Below are 19,864 nucleotides of genomic sequence, written 5' to 3'. Positions count from 1 at the left end.
CAAAAATCTCAACATAAGAGCAGTTCTGCAACCTTCACAAGCATTGAATCGAAGAAGGGAACAAACATAAATCATATAATCAGAATGGTTGATTACAAGAACTCTCTTAGAATCAGGCAATCAATAGATATATCTTTAGCCTAGTTGATGATTACTTGAGAGCATGTTCTCAGTAATCCTAGTTGGTTATTACATAACCTTTTTCTTTCAGAGAGAAGAGTGATTGTAATAGAGTTCGAGACTAAGACCGAACTTAGCGGTTTGTTTAGTACCGTCAAACAAGCACAAAAAAGAAAATCTTTTAGATTAACATCGACATTATCAGTAATTTCGACTGAATACAATGATCAGCTGACCTATCGTCAACTGAAGATTTTTAACTGAAGAAAAGGATTTCAACTGAAGTCCTGACAACTGTGCTCAGTCATATAAAGCCTCTTAAGTGAGGTCGTGGCAACTAAAAAAGATCAGTCTTAGTTCGAGGGGGAAGTGAAACTGAAATATCTTTGCTGGACAAGTCATTCAAGTTGCATTTAAATTGGTCTTTAATTTGTCCCGCCTCTTTCAGAATCAGTTTCAGTCTTTCTTTTTCTAGCCACTAATTAAAGTACACTCCATTTTATAAAATCCCTTATTTTAAGGATTTCGACTGGCGAGCATTTAATGCAGATTTCAAATTTTATTAAATACACCTTGGCGCGCAGATCTCAACAACCGGTGTCTTGTCAAAGCCCTAAAAGTAACTGTTCACTTCCCACGACCGATCAATCAGCCTATAAACATTTTTTTTCCATACTTTGCCATTTTCTCCAACTTCTCATGCTATCTAACCCTTGTTCCACAGCAAGTCCCTGTGAAAAAATCTCTCTATTCTATTTTCTTCAAAATCACAGAAATAATGGCGAAAGTCGACTGCAATGGGAAACAAGTTCGTTATGAGCAATAAGTGCATTTACCCTCGTTTCAAAAAAAGGTTGGACACAAGGAAGTAGATGAGATTCTTACAAGGTATCAATGGCACACCTTTGTCACTACTGAAGCGCCATACTTGTTGAAGACACCAATCAGACAGTTCTACGGAGAATTGAAGTTCAACGACTCTGGTGATTTTATCACTAAGGTAAATGTCTTCACAACACCAGACTTCAAGGAGCAAGAGGAAGTCCACATCAACGTCATTGAGGATGTTCGGAAGTTATTCAACCTTCCAAACACAGGTCCAAAGCCCTCCATCATCACGGATGTGGAGGCAAATAAGCTACTAAAGATAGCAATGGTTGAGAAGAGCACTCCCACCGAGAGGACTCTCAAGCTTGCACTCTACCAACCAAGCCACAATCTTCTGGATAAGATTATCCAAAAATACTGGTTTGGTGCTACAGGTTCCCCTGATCAGGCTTCGCAGCCATAGAAGAATGTCATGGTTGCGCTGCTAAATGAAGGCCCCTACAACTGGGAATAAGCCTATCTTGACTTGCTCTTCAACAAGCCTACCAACTCAAAGGCGACAAAAATGCTTTGGCAAGGCAACTGGGTGACCCAGATCATCCTCAAGAGAACCAGTCACATTCAGGTCTACTGGCCAGAGCAGCTGAAGGTGACTGGTCATTTCCGTCTCTTCAAGCAGGTGAAGGGAGGCTCCAAAACCTCCATGTCGACAAAATTGAAGGGAGTCTCTGAACCTTCTTCATTAGAGACTGAAACTCCAGTGTCTCCAACTGAAGTTTCTAAGCCTTCTTCCAGGCCTAAGCCTTCTGCCATCTATTCTGAAATGCCTTCCGATATTCCTCTTCGCCCCCACTCCACTCCCAAAAAGACCACCACCAAGCCCAAATCAAAGACAAAAACCAAATCTGGCAGGATATCAATCCGGGTACGTGCCAAAGGCAAATAGATTCAACCCTCCTCCTCGTCAGTGCCAGCTCTTTCCGGAACAAAAGAGCAACAACAGGTTGTTCAAGCTTTGAAGTTTGAATCAGCTAGGGAAGCCATTCTTTATCTTACTTAGCACTTCCCTAGTCTCAATTCTTCTCTTGAGGTATCCCACAACCTCTATTGTCTTCTAGCCTATACCTTCATTAAAATAGCTCCATGCTCTCAAATCGACGATCTCAATCATGTTGAGTCTGATGACACATTTGCCTTAGAAGAAGCACAGTTGTACAGTGTTTTCAACATCTCAAGGATGTGGGATGTTATCCCATCAGGCTGCACCCTTAGAAACTGGTGCTTCTGCAGCCCCTGCTCCTCAGAAACCACTTCCGACTGAAGCTATAAGTCAAGTAGAATAAGAAGAGCCACAACTGATGGATGGTGATTGTATATGAGCTGCAACTGGAACTTCAGAACCTCTTGAAGAAGTTCCACGTACTGAATCCAGAGAAAAGACTCCTGTATCAGAAAAGATGACATCTGCTGAACCAAATCCTCCAGAAGGTCAAATTGTCGACCTAACTGATGAACAAGCTCCATCGCCACCACCTGAAGATTTAGTTGCTGATGCAATTAAAGTGGATGTCAACACTGGACAAATTGCTGCTAAGGGGTTCATTCCCAATATTCGAGATTTTCCCGCTGAAGATGTGCAGATCACCTCAGCCGGACAAGCCACGAAAACCAAAACTTCTGAAGCCACGTTTGTTGGTGCTTCAACTCAAGAAGTTCTTCCACAAAAAGAACTGTTACTGCTCTTCCGAAAGCTACTCATCCTCCAATAGACCCCCTCAATCAACTGAAAACACAACTGGTCAGGCATGAACTGAGCCTACCAAAGATGCCGCCGTTGAAATGGCTTCTGATCCATCCACCGAGAAGCCAATAGGAGCTTACATTGCCCCTCCAATCCAAACAAATGATTCAACTGAATCTACTGCTTCCTCCTCCAACCAAGGAGCATCTTCTTCAAAGGGCAAGAAAGTTCACAACCTCCCGGTGTTGCCTGTTGAAGAAATCGAGATCACGAGGCGTCCATACCTGATCTATGATTTCGATGAAGAGACAGACGCACGCCTAACTGTATGGAAATACAAAACTCCCCAAGAAGTTTCCTTTGAACTTCCTGAAGATTTGGAAGAACAGAACAAAGTGCTGTTGACGTTGATTTCTAACCAACAAAATGAAATAGAGAAGCTCAAGCAAGAGATGGATTGCAAAGATATCTATGCGGCCAAGTATGTACTGAAGCTCAAGGAAGTCGAAGAAACTCTCATTGGTGATATGATTGACCACTCCATACAGTTGGCTACCCTTCAGGCCAAACTCTGCGTTCTCCAAAACATAGTTATTGACCATGGTTCTAGAGCATTACCTCTTATACAATCATTGTATAAGAGGTATGGATGATGGCGGAACTCCAAGCCAAGCAACAACGTATGGATGATCAATACAATTTGTACAAGCTTCGCACTGAGTTCAAGCGAGAGTACATGACTGAAGTGGATACAAAGATGTTGATTATAGAAGAGATCAAACCAGTCAACATACGGATTGCTCAACTTGAAGTTGAACTTCGTGCAGTCCGTGACTCCTCCAACTCCTTCCTCATTCAGAAGATGTTCAATGATATTCAAGATCTTCAAAATCGCATGGATGATGTTGACAGAATGGAGGAAGAGTATTGGAGTCCTGAGCAGTCAGTTGGATCAGTCGGCGCTGCCCGAGAATTACCTGCTGCTCCTTCCCAGTCCATAAAATACAGAAAGAGACCAAGAGCAGAAGAACATGAACAAGAGCGTCGGCCGCGAGTGAAAAAGGAACTGAAGCTCGCTGACCCTGCACCTCCTCCTCCCACCTTCACACCTAATGAAAGACAACTGATAAAGCACTATGTAAAGGAAGGTCTTCTTGTATACTATTTGGCAAAGTGTGATCGAACTGATAAATGGGTACCTGAAGATTTGAACGACTGGTGGAAAAGAATAAAAGAAATCTATACCAAATGGATAGTCTTTGGAGATCTTAAACAAGATCCGGAATCTAAAATATGTGCTTGGGTATATTTTCTGCACAACTGGAATGAAAAGAAGATGGTGAACAAATTGCTAGATCCAAGAGACGAAGCAAAGATGTCAATTATCCCATATCCCATAACAGCTTTTGTGAGTCCTCCTAAGTACTAGAGTCACATCAACAGAGAAACCATCAAAAATGAGGTTGGAGCTCTATGCAGAATTTGGGAAGTCAATGAGAGAACCCATCCTAGCGACTACGACAACATCAAGAGAGCAGTCTTTGGAATCTACCTGCAGAAACCTAAGTTATTTGTTTTGAATTATAATCTTTTCTTCCTTTGCTTTGGCAGATTTATGCTCTGTACCTAAAATTGATATCTCATCAGTTTTCTTAAAATGATAATTCTGTCCCACTTGATCTCAAAGACTGATATCTCATCCGTTTTCTTAAAATATAATTTATGTTGTCTCTTTAATAACTGAAGAAGTATTCACCAAAGAAGTGAGTCAAGGTCAAGAAGGAACCAAGGATATCAGTTAAATTGCTACGAGGTATCAACTGACTACGATGTTCACTCGACCACTAAGTATTTATGTGCTCGTTATAATGTTCAACTGAGTCTCTCGTATTTTTAGTTAACTGAACAATCGCATTGTAAGTCATCTTATCAGTTTTTATATCTCTTTCTTGTGACTAATGTTTGGTTTAAATACTGCCTTATTCTCAAAAGTCACCTATTTTGGAATTGTTGAAAATTAGAAGAAATTCCTTAGTCACAATAGATTCTTTTTCGAAAAAGATTATGTGTTTCAGTAGTATATCTTGCCAATTTCTTTTGAATATCAACTGATTTGACGTGGAGTAATAATTATCTTTTACTGCTTTTAAGACACGTCACTCTTGCAGTGACAGCGGACGTGAAATATGTATTAAATTCACTTAAGGCACAAGAACCGAAGAATTTCCATCGCATCACAAACCCACGTTCTTTTCGATTTTATCTTCAGCATTTTCAAGTATTTAAGTGCATTAGTCTTCGCTTGTAATATTTCTTCACCACAACTAATCTTCTTCCAAGTCATCTCTGTGAGTAAATCTCTCATTGCAGAAATATTTTTCTTATCTTACAAACATGGAAAAACCAAGGAAGGAGCATCTTCTTCAAAGGGCAAGAAAGTTCACACCCCCCCGGTGTTGCCTATTGAAGAAATCGAGATCACGAGGCGTCCATACCTGATCTATGATTCTGATGAAGAGACAGACGAACGCCTAACTGTATGGAAATACAAAACTCCCCAAATAGTTTTCTTCGGACTTCCTGAAGATTCGGAATAACAGAACAAAGTGCTTTTGACTTTGGTTTCTAAACAACAAAATGAAATAGAGAAGCTCAAGCACGAGATGGATTGCAGAGATATCTACGTGTTCGCTAATTTCTTGGCACACCGCAAGTGCACGGGTGCAATTGTGAACAGTAGCAAGCAAGGTCGTATTTCACAGAGACTAATTAATATCAATTCCTATCCTAGACTTTAATCCTCTATTTGGAAAATCAGAATGAAGATTTTTGTTTTTAAAACTAAATAAATAAATAATAGGAAATAAATAAACTGAGCCGAGAAAAATAGAGAAACTGATATGAGAATAATTTTTCCAAGGCAAAGGTTTCAACAGATTCTCATAACTAACAGGTTCAATTCAATCATCAAGATAATTTCCTAAGGAAATCTCAAAGCTAGTCTATACCCACTCCCGTGGCATACAAACCGTTGATTACATGCAAGACTATCGTCTCTGGATCGCACTTCTAACATGCAACTCCTAAAAGCTCCTAGGATTAACGCCCTCACAAATATCAATTCATTTTAGAATTAAATATATGTGTTCTATGTTCTTAGTTCAAGTAATAATTATCATCTCCCGATATCAAATTAAAACCTATGATTATGCTAAATTGGTGGCCAATCAATATAGCAAACAATATAAACAAGAACATAAAAAGGAATAATAATCTTGATTAATTGAATCAAATTGTTAGAAATTCAAATCATGTTTACTCTCTTAACCCTGGGAAAAAAAGATTGTAGCCACACATAGACATATGAACTAGAATCAATATCTCAAGAAAACAGGAAAACATTCAACAATAAAACCGTAGTAGAGTTGAGATTCTTCAATTCTTGCTCTGGCTCCATTCTTCGCCTCTCACAGCTATCAAAAAAAAGTAGAATATGATAAAAGGTCCAGAGAATAAGTTCTTGGGGAGTATTTATATGCCCTAGGTTTTGTACGGCTCAAAATACCAAAAAATTGCGAAAACCGATAAAAGTCCGGAAATTGGGCGAAAACTCGACGTCTCACGCAGCTGTGTCGTGTGGCCGCATGCCCATACCTAGGGATGTCAATCGGGCCAGCCCATCAGGTTTTCAGACTAGCCCTATCGGGTTCTAAGTTAGTCGGGTGCGGGCTAATCGGGTTGGAGATTTTTTCGGGTTGTAAATCTTCAACCCTAACCCTAAACTTTCGGGTTTCGGGCTAGCCCATTGGGCTAATCAGGTTAAAGGCGTAAAAATAAAATTATCATTTGTATTTTATTATTCCTAATGATCTAATGTATAATGTATAAAATATACATAGATATTAAAGATATAAATTATATAGCAAAGCATGAAATGCAAAAATATAAGATATTCAAGATTACATAAACAAAATTATATTAAAATGAGATAGTAAAATTTAATATGTATCAATGCACTAGAATCAATCTGGATTATTACTGAATAATTAGTGGATTTGCCATGCACGTCTCATTGACAAGAAAAAAAAAATTTGGTATCACTTTAAAATGAGATACTAATAATTAATTTCTAATTAATGAGATACTAATAATCAATTTCTACAAAAAATCCGTAATTAATTTCACTTTTTTTAATGAGATTGCACACACACACACACACACACACACACACACACACACACACACACACACACATATATATATATATATATATATATATATATATTCTAACTAATTAATTTCACTTTTTTTAATGAAGCTACATATATATTTATATATATTTAAGCAAATACCATAGATCTAAACATAGCAGAAGTTCTAACTGGATGCATCAGTCACAATTCCTTCAACCCACCGGGTTTTCGGGCTAGCCCTATCGGGTTCCGAGTTAGTTAGGTGCGGGCTAAGCGGGCTAGAGGTTTTTTCGGGTTGCGATTTTTCACCCCTAATCCTCTAATTTTGTCGGGTTATTCGGGTCGGCCCACGGGTTTCGGGCTGCATTGACATCCCTACCCATACCGCACGAAGGTCCAACGGCCTCTGATTCGTCACCCGGCCCGTCGCTCGTGTTTCGCATGGTGCTCCATGTCCTCCGACGCGTGAACTTCCCGATGCTCACTCTCCATCGTTCGGTGCCCAATTTAAGCTTCGTTAGCGCCTACGGACTCGTCTCTTCATATATTTCTCTCCAATATCATCAAAATTATCTCAATTCGAGTCCAAAACCTGTAAAAACAGCAGGAACGTGGATGAGTAGTCTATTCCATAGAAATATACAATTTAAACAATAGACAACTCAATAAAAACGCCCAAAACACTAAAGAAAAATGCGACATAGGAATGGAAAATACATGTAAATCACTATTCGGCCAAGTATGTGCTAAAGCTCAAGGAAGTCGAAGAAACTCTCACTGGTGATATGATCGACCACTCCGAACAGTTGGCTACCCATAAAGCCAAACTCCGCGTTCTCCAAAACACAGTTATTGACCATGGTTCTAGAGCTTTACCTCTTAAAATCATTGTCCCTCACATCCAAAAAGAAATTGAAGATGGCGGAACTCCAAGCCAAGCAACAGCGTATGGATGCTCAATACAATTTGGACAAGCTTCGCACTGAGTTCATGCGAGAGTATATGACTGAAGTGGATACAAAGATGCTGATTGTAGAAGAGATCAAACCAGTCAACATACGGATTGCTCAATTGGAAGTTGAACTTCGTGCAGTCCGTGACTCCTCCAACTCCTGCCTCATTCAGAAGATGTTCAATGATATTCAAGATCTTCAAAATCGCATGGATGATATTGACAGAAAGAATGAAGAGTATTGGGGTCCTGAGCAGTCAGTCGGATCAGTTGGCACTGCCCGAGAATTACTTGTTGCTCCATCCTAGTCCAGAGAATACATAAAGAGACCAAGAGCAGAAGAACATGAACAAGAGCGTCAGCCGCGAGCGAAAAAGGAACTGAAGCTCGCTGACCCTGCATCGCCTCCTCCCACCTTCACACCTAATGAAAGACAACTGATAAAGCACTACGTAAAGGAAGGTCTTCTTGTATCCTATTTGGCAAAGTGTGATCGAACTGTTAAATGGGTACCTGAAGATTTGAATGACTGGTGGGAAAGAATAAAAGAAATCTATACCAAATGGATAGTCTTTGGAGATCTTAAACAAGATCCGGAATCCTAAAGATGTGCTTGGATATATTTTCTACACAACTGGACTGAAAAGAAAATGGTGAACGGATTGCTAGATGCAAGAGACAAAGCATAGATGTCAATTATTCCATATCCCCTAAGAGCTTTTGAGAGTCCTCCTAAGTACAAGCGTCACATCAACAGAGAAACCATCAAAAAGGAGGTTGGAGCTCTATGCAGAATCTGGGAAGTCACCGAGAGAAGCCATCCTGGTGACTACGATAGCATCAAGAGGGATGTCTTTGGAATGTACCTGCAGAAACCTAAGTTATTTGTTTTGAATAGTAATCTTTTCTTCTTTTGCTTTGGCAGATTTCTGCTCTGTACCTAAAACTGAGATCTCATCAGTTTTCTTAAAATATAATTTTTGTTGTCTCTTCAATAACTGAAGATGTATTCACCAAAGAAGTGAGTCAAGGTCAAGAAGGAACCAAGGATATTAGTTAAATTGCTATGAGGTATCCACTGACTACGATGTTCACTCGAACAGTAAGTATCTATGTGCTCGTTACAAAGTTCAACTGAGTCTCTCGTATTTTTAGTTAATTAAACAATCGCATTGTAAGTCATCTTATCAATTTTTATATCCCTTGCTTGTGACTGATGTTTGGTTTAAATACTGCCTTATTCTCAAAAGTCACCTATTTTGGAATTGTTGAAAATTAGAAGAAATCTTAGTCACAATAGATTCCTTTTTGGAAAAGATTGCGTAGTAAATCTTGCCAATTTCTTTTGAATATCAACTGATTTGACATAGAGTAATAATTATCTTTTACTGCTTTTAAGACACACATAACTCCTGCAGTGATGGCAAACGTGAATTATGTATTAAATTCTCTTAAGGCACAAGAACTGAACAATTTCCATCGCATCACAAACCCACGTTTTTTTCAATTTTATCTTCATCATTTTCAAGTATTTAAGTGCATTAGTCTTCCCTTGTAATATTTCTTCACCACTACTAATCTTCTTCCACAGTCATCTTTGTGAGTAAATCTCTCATTGCAGAAATATTTTTCTCATCTTACAAACATGGGAAAACCAAGGAAGGAGCATCTTCTTCAAAGGGTAAGAAAGTTCACATCTCCCCGGTGTTGCCTGTTGAATAAATCGAGATCACAAGGCATCCATACCGGATCTATGATTTCGATGAAGAGACGGATGCACGCCTAACTGTATGGAAATACAAAACTCCCCAAGGAGTTTCCTTTGAACTTCCTGAATATTTGGAAGAACAGAACAAAGTGCTGTTGACGTTGGTTTCTAACCAAAAAAATAAAATAGAGAAGCTCAAGCACGGGATGAATTACAGAGATATCTATGCGGCCAAGCATGTGCTAAAGCTCAAGGAAGTCGACGAAACTCTCACTGGTGATATGATCGACCACTCCGTACAGTTGGCTACCCTTCAAGCCCAACTCTGCGTTCTTCAAAACACAGTTATTGACCATGATTTTAGAGCTTTACCTCTTAAAATCATTGTCCCTCACATCCAAAAAGAAATTGAAGTCTTTAAGGATCAATTGAAGATGGCGGAACTCCAAGCCAAGCAACAACGTATGGATTGTTGGGAACCTTGTGGAATATCCTAATCCTTGTTTTGATGATACCAAAATTCATAGGATTTAACTGTAATAGACTAGAATCGTTTTTGAACTCAAGTGTTACAGTTTGTTTCTAGTTTAGTTTGCGGTGTCGAAGACTGAAGACTGAAGACTGAAGATTGAAGAACGAAGGACTGAAGACTGAAGACTGCAGATACCAACTGAAGTATCAGTTGAAGAATCAGTTGAAGACTGATTACTTAATGCGCGAAAAGGACTGATACTAAAGTCAAGTATCAGTTGAACATTCCTCCTAGGACTGATCTTCCAACGTTCAGAGGAAGCCACGTACTCACAAAGTACAGCCGCATTAAATGCAAAGATCTCAGGATCTTATCTTTGCAGAGGTCATTCCTATCTGGTGGTTACTTTTCAGAGACGTCACATCTCCTGTCCATCAAAGAGAATCATTTCCGCCCAGACAAGGAACCTCGAAGATGAAGCCACAGCCCAAATTCGAATTGCTCTCCAACGGAAGAAATCTTGAGGACGATTTACGCCAACAGATCTATTCAATAGTTCTCCTACAAATAGCGCTCGAGGATCACTTCAACCTTCACCGATTCAACAACATAAGCTGAGCTCTGCCGAAATTGCTACTCAGCCTTAAGCTTAAACTCCCCAAAGTTTGAATCGAAGAAGAGAATTCCAAAGCCAAAATCAGTCACTACTGATTACACACATTCTCTTAGACCCTAGGCATATATCTGTTTACCTAGAAGCCAAAGGTCAAACTTGCTTCAAAGAACTTGTTCTTTGTAAGTATAGTTGGCACTCGTTCAAACCTCCCCCCCCCATAAGAGTGTTTGGAGTGATTCGGAGGTCAGAAGGGTTTTCTGACTCTGAGAGTCTTAGCACGGGTTGTGTTAAGCAAGGGAAATCCGATGCGAGTGAAGCGTGGGTACTGGAGAAGGGTTTTCTTCAGTGTACGGTTGTGTGCACCCGGCAAGCACACGGTTCGGTTTGCAGTGCACCTGTTAAGCAGCGGAGTGGATTGTTGGTCTGATCAACCAACCGTAGATGTAGGAAAGGGTTTTTCCGAACCACGTAAAAGTCTCTGTGTTGTTTACAGCTTTCAGTTTTACATTCTTACTTGTGTTATTTCAATTGATAAAACTGAACACTGACTAACTGCAAAGAGAAACCATAACCAACAACTTCCTCCACCGAGGCTATTTCAAAACTAAGTTTAATTTGCGCTGCGTATAATATCAGTCTGACTGGTCTATCTTTTGATAGTCAGGAAGAGTGTTATCATCTCTGTTCTAGCAAACTCGACTGAAGCCCTTACTTGCATTAGTTAAGTTCCAGCAACTTAACTGATAACTCTTTACTGAAGAGCTTTCAGTATCAGTCGACAACCCTGTTTGGTCAAAACTGATTTCAGTAAAACAGGCATCTTTGTTTGCATGCAAAGTTTCGTTTTGATCTCTGACTGAGATCCCTCTGATTAAGGATTGATTGAAAAATAGCCCATAGGTGTATTCCCCCCCCCCCCCCGTACACCTATTTGAGACCCTCAGGACCTAACAATTATGGATGATCAATACAATTTGGACAAGCTTCGCACTGAGTTCATGCGATAGTACATGACTGAAGTGGATACAAAGATGTTGATTGTATAATAGCTCAAACCAGTCAACATACGGATTGCTCAACTAGAAGTTGAACTTCGTGCAGTCCGTGACTTCTCCAACTCCTCCCTCATTCAGAAGATGTTCAATGATATTCAAGTTCTTCAAAATCACATGGATGATGTTGACAGAAAGGAGGAAGAGTATTGGGGTCCTGAGCAGTCAGTCAGATCAGTTGGCGCTGCCCGAGAATTACCTGTTGCTCCATCCCATTCCAGAGAATACCGAAAGAGACCAAGAGCAGAAGAACATGAACAAGAGCGTCAACCGCGAGCAAAAAAGGAACTGAAGCTCGCTGAGCTTGCACCACCTCCTCCCAGCTTCACACCTAATGAAAGACAACTTATAAAGCACTACGTAAATGAAGTTCTTCTTGTATCCAATTCGGAAAATTGTTATCGAACTGATAAATGGGTACATGAAGATTTGAACGACTGGTGGGATAGAATAAAAGAAATCTATACCAAATGGATAGTCTTCGGAGAGCTTAAACAAGATCCGGAATCCCAAAGACGTGCTTGGGTATATTTTCTGCACAACTGGATTGAAAAGGAGATGGTGAACAGCTTGCTACATGCAAGAGACAAAGCAAAGATGTCAATTATCCCATATCCCCTAAGAGCTTTTGTGAGTCCTCCTAAGTACAAGAGTCACATCAACAGAGAAACCATAAAAAATAAGGTTGGAGCTCTTTGCAGAATCTGGGAAGTCAATGAGAAAAGCCATCCTGGCGACTACGATAGCATCAAGAGGGCAGTCTTTGGAATCTACCTGCAAAAACCTAAGTTGTTTGCTTTGAATTGTAATCTTTTCTTCTTTTGCTGTGGCAGATTTCTGCTCTGTACCTAATACTGATATCTCATCAGTTTTCTTGAAATGAAAATTTTATCCCTCTGGATTTCAAAGACTGATATCTCATCAGTTTTCTTAAACTATAATTTCTATTGTCTCTTCAATCACTACTACAAAAGTTTACATACATAACAGTGCATAGATAACGGTTTTTTTCAAAAACCGTTATGTATGAGCGCACTTTTAGGAATAGATAACGGTTTTCAAAAAATCCATTATCTATGTACTGTTGTCTATATCCATAGATAACGGTTTTTGAAAAACCGTTATGTTTTTGCGTTATCTATTAGTTGCATACATAACGGTATTACAAAACCGTTAAGCCACCGTTATCTATGACCATCTTTTATAACAGTTTATTCATAACGGTAAAGAACCGTTATGTATAAGAGTCATTTACAACGGTTTTGGAACCGTTATGTTTGAGCGTATCTAAAAACTGTTGTGTATAATTTTTTTTGTTAATTTTTTTAAAATTATATTATATTATATTATATTAAAAAAATAACATATAAATTCTTTATCCTAAAATCTGAATTTATTTCTAGATATAGACTTTGAAAAATAAAAAAATCATAACATTTTTTTGTTTTATCATTAAGTAACACTTATATAAAATCTAAATTAGAAATCTAAATACCAAAAATTGAATATTAAAACTGAAAAAAAGAAAAAAAAATAGATTTTATTTAGGAAATTTAGAAACTAGAAGCCCTAGTTTTCTTCGTCTCTCACATCTAATCTCCCTGCCTCCTCCTGCGTCCTCCCTGTCTCTCTCGACTCTCTCTCTCCCCTCTCGACTCCGCCGCCGGCGCCGCTGCCCCGCGCCGGCCCGTCGCCGCCCACCCTTGTCGCTGCGTCACGCCGCTGCCGCCCACCCTCGTCTCCCTCTTAATCTCCTCTCTCTCTGACTCAAATGCACGCACACCACACCGCGCCTGAAATCCTAGATCTATAATCTACAGCCACCTCCCTGCCGATTCCCGTCGACCGCACGGCGGAAAGGCCGCCGCCTCCGAGCGCAGCCCAAAGCCCCCTCTTCTCTCCATACTCCGGCGACAACAGCGGCTCCTTGCCGCCGCCGTGCCCTAGCTTCAATCCGCCGCTGAACTCCCTCTTCCGGCCGCACCACCTGTCCGACCACCACAGCACCAGTCCAGCCGCCTTCGTCGCAGTGCAACACCACCGCGACCCACTCCAGAACCGCTGCCCCCCACCATCTCCCGGCATCTACACAAGGCGGCTTCGTGCGCCACCCATCGTTCCTATCATGAACGCCGAGGAAGAGCCACCAGTCGGCGCGATTTACACCATACCAGCAGCGCCAAACACCTCCTGCCACCGTCTCCCGCCGCCCAGTCACCTTCGCCCTTTTCCTGTCACCACCGTCAGTTTCCAGACACTGCCGCGCGGCCCCAGCTCCAATCTCAACCCCGCTGTCTGCCGGAGCGAGCCCTGCCCTCCTCCACTGTTCAGGGAAGTTTATTTCTTCATTTTTGTGTTGTTCCAATCAGGACTTGATTTTTTGCTAAATTAGGGCTCAAATCTAGAAAAAGGCTTCCCCAAATTGATCTATAAAAGGATTTGAACATATTGACGCTATTAAGTCCAGATTTTTAGATATATTACACTATTAAAGACTAAGAGATGAACTAATTCGATTCTATATGGGATAAATGAAATTTTCTTGCTACAAACACTGGAAAAGTAATAGTGACAGATTCTGTATGTTTATCAATGTGGATTGTTGCTGGTTAATAGTTTAGAACTATAATCATCTTCCTTATAGGAGATTGTAGTGATTGCTTTTACAGTGTGAAGTTTCTATTGTGAAGGGGATAAAATGTAGTGCATGTAGCAGTTGAAACAATTATAACTGTTATTGTGCATGGATGAACTTCGAGGAAGTGTGAATAGAGAAACTTTTGTGCTTGTGAACTAAATGGTTGAGATTATTAAGACCTAAAAGTTCATTACCAAAAAGTATCTAATTGTTATAGTAATTAGCTTTACGTTTCATTTAGCATTGCAGGTTCGGTGGACCTCGGAGGAGAGGAAGTGGTCCTTGTATTTTACTCTTTTGTAGAAATAAAAAAGCCTTTGAGTAGTTACTGTAAGCATACAACCTTATCAGAATATACCCATCATTGTAAGCATATAATCACCTCTTTCAATTAAAGTCTATTTATTTGAGTGGAAAATTCATTATTAACATGTATATGCGATTGTTGTATTATATGAACAAAGAAGACATTCACCTGATTATTTTTAAATCGCAGGGGTATATTAAAGAAAAACTTGGAGCTGATGAGATGCTTTCTTGGGTTCAGCATCATATTAAAAATGGGTTCGCTGGTGAGCTTTGACATTAATGTGTAATTTTGGAAGTTGCGGCTTTAAATCACTATTTTACAAAACATTGTGTTCTTGAAACAATCTCCAATACTAATAAAGCCACACAAGCTTGTTATACGTTGAAGAGACTCGGTATAGTTTTTTGGCTCTGAAGACAGCATTGGTAATGGCTCAGAAGAAAGCTCTGGCGAATATCCTGTTATATCATTCTAGGTGTTTTGATGATCTTGAATGTCCTATGCCAATAACAATAAATGCTAAAGTTGGATTTTTTTTAAAGAATAATAGTATCTTGAATAGTATATATAAATGACTAGAGTTTGCTTCCAGTATCTGAAAATCTCATCAGTATACTATTCACACTGCTTTACCAGCATTTTCTGGTTACCAGAGCACAACCCAATTTTTAATTTTTTCCTAATTGAGTGCAGCTCTGGAGAAGCTTTTGGAGAAACATGCTGGGAAATATGCTACAGAAGGTGAAGCTTTCTTGGTTCGTTGCTTCTCTTATTGACATTTTTTGCTGGTCAAATTTATTCCTGCCATTCTTGGAAAACGAAGTATAGTTATTTGAGTTTTAACTTGATGTTTCTATCCTCAGATCCTAGCTAAAGAGAAGCAAATATAAGACAATACTAATTTAGGACCGTCAAAGCAAAGACTGTCTGCATGATATTGTAAAATATGATTAGTTTCCTTGAGGAGAACATTCATATAAGAACTGTTAAATCCAGTTTGGCTCACTTTTATAGAGTTTGTCTACATTATTTCGGTACGTTGAGAAGCATTAATTTTTGGTACAAAAATCTGCAGGCTGATTTGTATTTGGCACCACAGATTGATGGTGCAGTTAGAAGGTTCAGTGTTGATATGGTAGGTCTTCATTGAAGTCGGATCAAGTATTAGTTCATTGTTTCTTCTTGAATCAATTTATTGATTCAATTCTATCATCATTATTCTTGCATATCATAAAAACAGCTTATTGAGCTCCAAAGTTTTATGGGAGGCATTATCTAGTGTTTTGGCATTTTTTTTTCTTTCAAAATTTAATTTCAGAATTCAGATGATTAATATCTGTGACTTCTGTACATGACTTTCATTTCCAGTAGACTGCAGGTTCCAATTTTCCACATCATTTTATACCTGCATATTTGTCATGTTTATGAATCTAAAATCTTCTCATCATAACTTTGGCTTTTGAATGTGGGCAGAACGAGTTCCCTCTTTTGTCAAAGTTAAATGAGGCATACAAAGAACTCCCTGCTTTTATTTAAGAAGCTATGTTTTGCAGGTGAACTCGCTCGTGTTGGTGCAGGGTAATCTTCTTCTCATTTTAACAATATAGATAGAACATTGAGATCTTGAAGATTACTTATGTAACTCACATGTTGCCGGACTTTTTTAATTCTCCAGTTCATTATTGTGATTGAGTTTATCATCTTGGCGGATCAAGTAGATGGGAGTCGATGAGCTATGAGGACTACTACAAACGAGAAGGCTGAAGCAGAGAACGTCGTTTCAAATGTCTAGCAAGTTGCGCGCATTTGTAAAATTTTTTAATTAAACATCTAGCTAAATAGAATATATGTGAAGTTTTCATTATATTTGGATGATAATGTATGAATATTTTGGATGATATATAATATTGTTATTGTTGATTTTATCATTTTGTCGTTTTATAAAAATTGCAAAATTTAAAAATATATTACAATTATATAAAGTGCAAAAAAACTGTTATAAAAGGTGCAAAAACCGTTATAAGAAGTAAAAAAACTGTTAACTATGATGGAAAAAAACAAAAAAAAAATACAAAATAACGGAAAAATTCTCATATATAACGGTAATAAACCGTTATGTATAAGCATTATAGATAACGGTTTCATACCGTTATGTATAGAAAAAAAACTGTTAACCGTTATGTATAATCATTATAGATAACGGTTTCATACCGTTATGTATAGAAAAAAAACTGTTAACTATGATAGGAAAAAAAACAAAAAAAACACAAAACATAACGGAAAAATCCTCATACATAACGGTATAAACCGTTATGTATAATCATTATAGATAACGGTTTCATACCGTTATGTATGAGCGTCTCGTACCGTTATCTATTCTCACATACATAACGGTTTTTAAACCGTTGTCTATGATACGTATCATAGATAACGCCACTATACACAACGGTTTTTTTGCTCATAGATAACGGATTTTTATCTATGAGCGTTTTTCTAGTAGTGAATAACTGAAGACGTATTCACCAAAGAAGTGAGTCAAGGTCAAGAAGGAACCAAGGATATCAGTTAAATTGCTACAAGGTATCCACTGACTACGATGTTCACTAAAACCAGTAAGAATCTATGTGCTCGTTACAATGTTAAACTGAGTCTCTCGTATTTTCAGTTAACTGAACAATCGCATTGTAAGTCATCTTATCAGTTTTAATATCCCTTACTTGTGACTGATGTTTGGTTTAAATTCTGCCTTGTTCTCAAAAGTCACCTATTTTGGAATTGTTGAAAATTCGAAAAGTCACCTATTTTAAATTCTGCCTTGTTCTCAAAAGTCACAATAGATTCATTTTCGGAAAAGATTACCTGTTTCAATAGTAAAGTTTGCCAATTTCTTTTGAATATCAACTTATTTGACATGGAGTAATAATTATCTTTTACTGCTTTAAAGACACACGTCACTCCTGCAGTGACGACGGACGTGAATATGTATTAAATTCTCTTAAGGCACAAGAACCGAACAATTTCCATCGCATCATAAACCCACATTCTTTTCGATTTTATCTTCATCATTTTCAAGTATTTAAGTGCATTAGTCTTCCCTTGTAATATTTCTTCACCACTACAAATCTTTTTCCACAGTCATCTCTGTGAGTAAATTTCTCCTTACAGAAAAATTTTTCTCATCTTAAAAATATGGGAAAACCAAGGAAGAAACATCTTCTTCAAAGGGCAAGAAAGTTTACATCCCCCCGGTGTTGCCTGTTGAAGAAATCGAGATCACGAGGCGTCCATACCTGACTAAGTTCTAATTGAACTAGATTCTTTTTCTTAAAGGTCTCGAAAGAGTTCTCTCTTTCTTTTTGTGCTTGCTATCTGTTCTATCTGCTGTTATTTGTTCTCTCTTTTTTGATGGAGACTAACCACAGCAGATTATCTTCTCTACCTATGTTTAGTATTGAAAAATACGACATATGGAAGTTTCGGCTTGAAAGCTTCCTCACCGCCCAACATTGCCGAATGTGGGAAGTCATCACCAGCGGACCAATCACCATCACCGAAACTGTCAAAATGGTTTGTGTTGATCCACAACAAGATCCTTACGATGAGGTCCAGCCCAAGCAAAAAGCAGACTTCACCACCGAAGAAAGGAAGCAAGATGAGCTAGACAACCTCGCCAAAAGCATCATCTCCGGCACCGTTCCCGACAAGCATGTCATGAAGATCATCAAGTGCGGAACTGCGAAGGAGATGAGGGATATCCTGGAAAGAATGTGCGTAGGTTTCGAGGAAATCAAGGAGAATAAGCTATCTATAGCTTGTCAGAAGTTGGACTCCTTCCTCATGCTCAAGAATGAATCTGTCGAGGAAATGGAACTTAGATTCAACCAAATTTTGAATGAAGTTCAATCCATTTCTAAAGACAAATACACTCAACGAGAAATCAACCTGAAGATTCTTCGAGCACTGCCACGTGAAGAATGGTAGATCTACTCAGTCGCTCATCAGCATAAGCCAGGATTCAGTCAGCTCCCGACAAACAAGCTTTTCTCCGATCTCATGGCAAATGAGTTCGACCTTCTGAGAAATCTTGGAAACAAGAAGGCTGGAGGATCAGACGAAGATGGTCCATCAACCTCAGGAGGAGTTGCACTGAAGGCCTCAACAAGAGAAGGCAAGAAGCAGATCAAGGAACCAACGGAACTCAACCCAGAGGACTTCTTCAGTCAATATGCATTGTTGACTGAAAGATTCAACAAGATGGAGTCCAAGTTCTGGAAGTACAGAAGGTTCCACAAGCAGCACTACAAAGGAAAGGAAAGAGAAAGCAACCCCAGACATTCCACAGATCGAAGCGGAGAAAGGAAGTCAGCCACTTACGACATCAAAGACATGGAATGCTTTGGATGTAGAAAGAAAGGGCACTTTCGACATGAATGCCCTGATCTGACTCAAGCTGAACGCAGAGAACTGAGAGCTAAGGAAGATCGCAGCTTTTCGAAGAAGAAAGCGATGGTTGCTGACGATGCTGATTCTTCCAAAGACACATCAGAATCATCCGACTTCAACAGTTCCAGCTCAGACGATGAGAGCCAAGCCCTGATGGCCAATGAATCAGAAAGCGTGGCTGACAATAGCTACGACAATGGAATGAATGGCTCAGAGGTAATCTCTCACTCAAAAACTCCTTATACTGATAACTTCCTGATGCTTTCAGGAGACCACTCAGAATCTGGAGATAGCTCATCCGATGAAACTGACGACTTTGATCAGCTCATGACTGACCACTGTCAGTTGAGGAAAATGTTCGAAGAAGTCCTCAAGCAGAATCAGAAATTGGACAAGGAGATCAATGATGAACGAGCTAAGAATCAGACAATCATCTACTTTCCGGATGAAACTTGTCTTGATCAGCTAATCATGGAGAACAGCCGACTGGAGGAAAAGCTCAGAAACTCCAACTCAGAATGTGAGAAAGCATCTCATGAGATCAAGAGGCTCAATCACAAGCTGGAAGAAACAGTCAAGAACTGCATGATGCAGTCACCCATGATGAGCAACTTTCCATCGAAAGGCCTTGTTAAAAGCATTGGAGGAAAGGTTGCAGCTGACAAAGGAAAGAAGATCATGATCATTTCAAAGGACGATCCTTCTGAAATCACAACATCAGAAGAATCAAGAGATCATGATATGGATGAAGTTCGCAAGCGCAGACTGATGGCTAGATCAAATGTTTCACC

The 19,864-nt window shown here is 39.2% G+C and overlaps 1 protein-coding gene and 1 long non-coding RNA gene across 2 annotated transcripts; both read left to right on the top strand.

Moving 5' to 3' along the window:
* Positions 1-1,513: 1,513 nt before the first annotated feature.
* On the top strand, positions 1,514-2,717 carry LOC131025807 (proline-rich receptor-like protein kinase PERK1). The gene is made up of 3 exons (XM_057955596.1): positions 1,514-1,873; positions 2,208-2,277; positions 2,347-2,717. Exons 1-3 carry the CDS (start codon positions 1,514-1,516, stop codon positions 2,715-2,717), a joined length of 801 nt encoding a protein of 266 aa, XP_057811579.1.
* Positions 2,718-13,054: 10,337 nt separating this feature from the next.
* LOC131026479 (uncharacterized) lies at positions 13,055-16,459 on the top strand. Its single transcript, XR_009102316.1, has 5 exons — positions 13,055-14,686; positions 14,817-14,892; positions 15,324-15,765; positions 16,104-16,208; positions 16,306-16,459. It is a non-coding gene; the product is annotated as an uncharacterized LOC131026479 (long non-coding RNA).
* The last annotated feature ends 3,405 nt before the right edge of the window (positions 16,460-19,864 follow it).

The sequence above is a fragment of the Salvia miltiorrhiza genome, chromosome 5 (assembly GCF_028751815.1).
Source record: "Salvia miltiorrhiza cultivar Shanhuang (shh) chromosome 5, IMPLAD_Smil_shh, whole genome shotgun sequence".
NCBI lineage: Eukaryota > Viridiplantae > Streptophyta > Magnoliopsida > Lamiales > Lamiaceae > Salvia > Salvia miltiorrhiza.
Note: the sequence above shows the minus strand (reverse complement) of the source record. Positions and strands in the feature narration are given on the sequence as shown.

Bases quoted from the DNA above. Each gene is read 5' to 3' on its own strand.
- LOC131025807 (XM_057955596.1), top strand. From the start codon at position 1,514: ATGCTTTGGCAAGGCAACTGGGTGACCCAGATCATCCTCAAGAGAACC. The intron at 1,874-2,207 runs GTACGTGCCAAA...TTATCCCATCAG, and splicing joins CTGGCAGGATATCAATCCGG to GCTGCACCCTTAGAAACTGG. The intron at 2,278-2,346 runs GTCAAGTAGAAT...CTGGAACTTCAG, and splicing joins ACTTCCGACTGAAGCTATAA to AACCTCTTGAAGAAGTTCCA.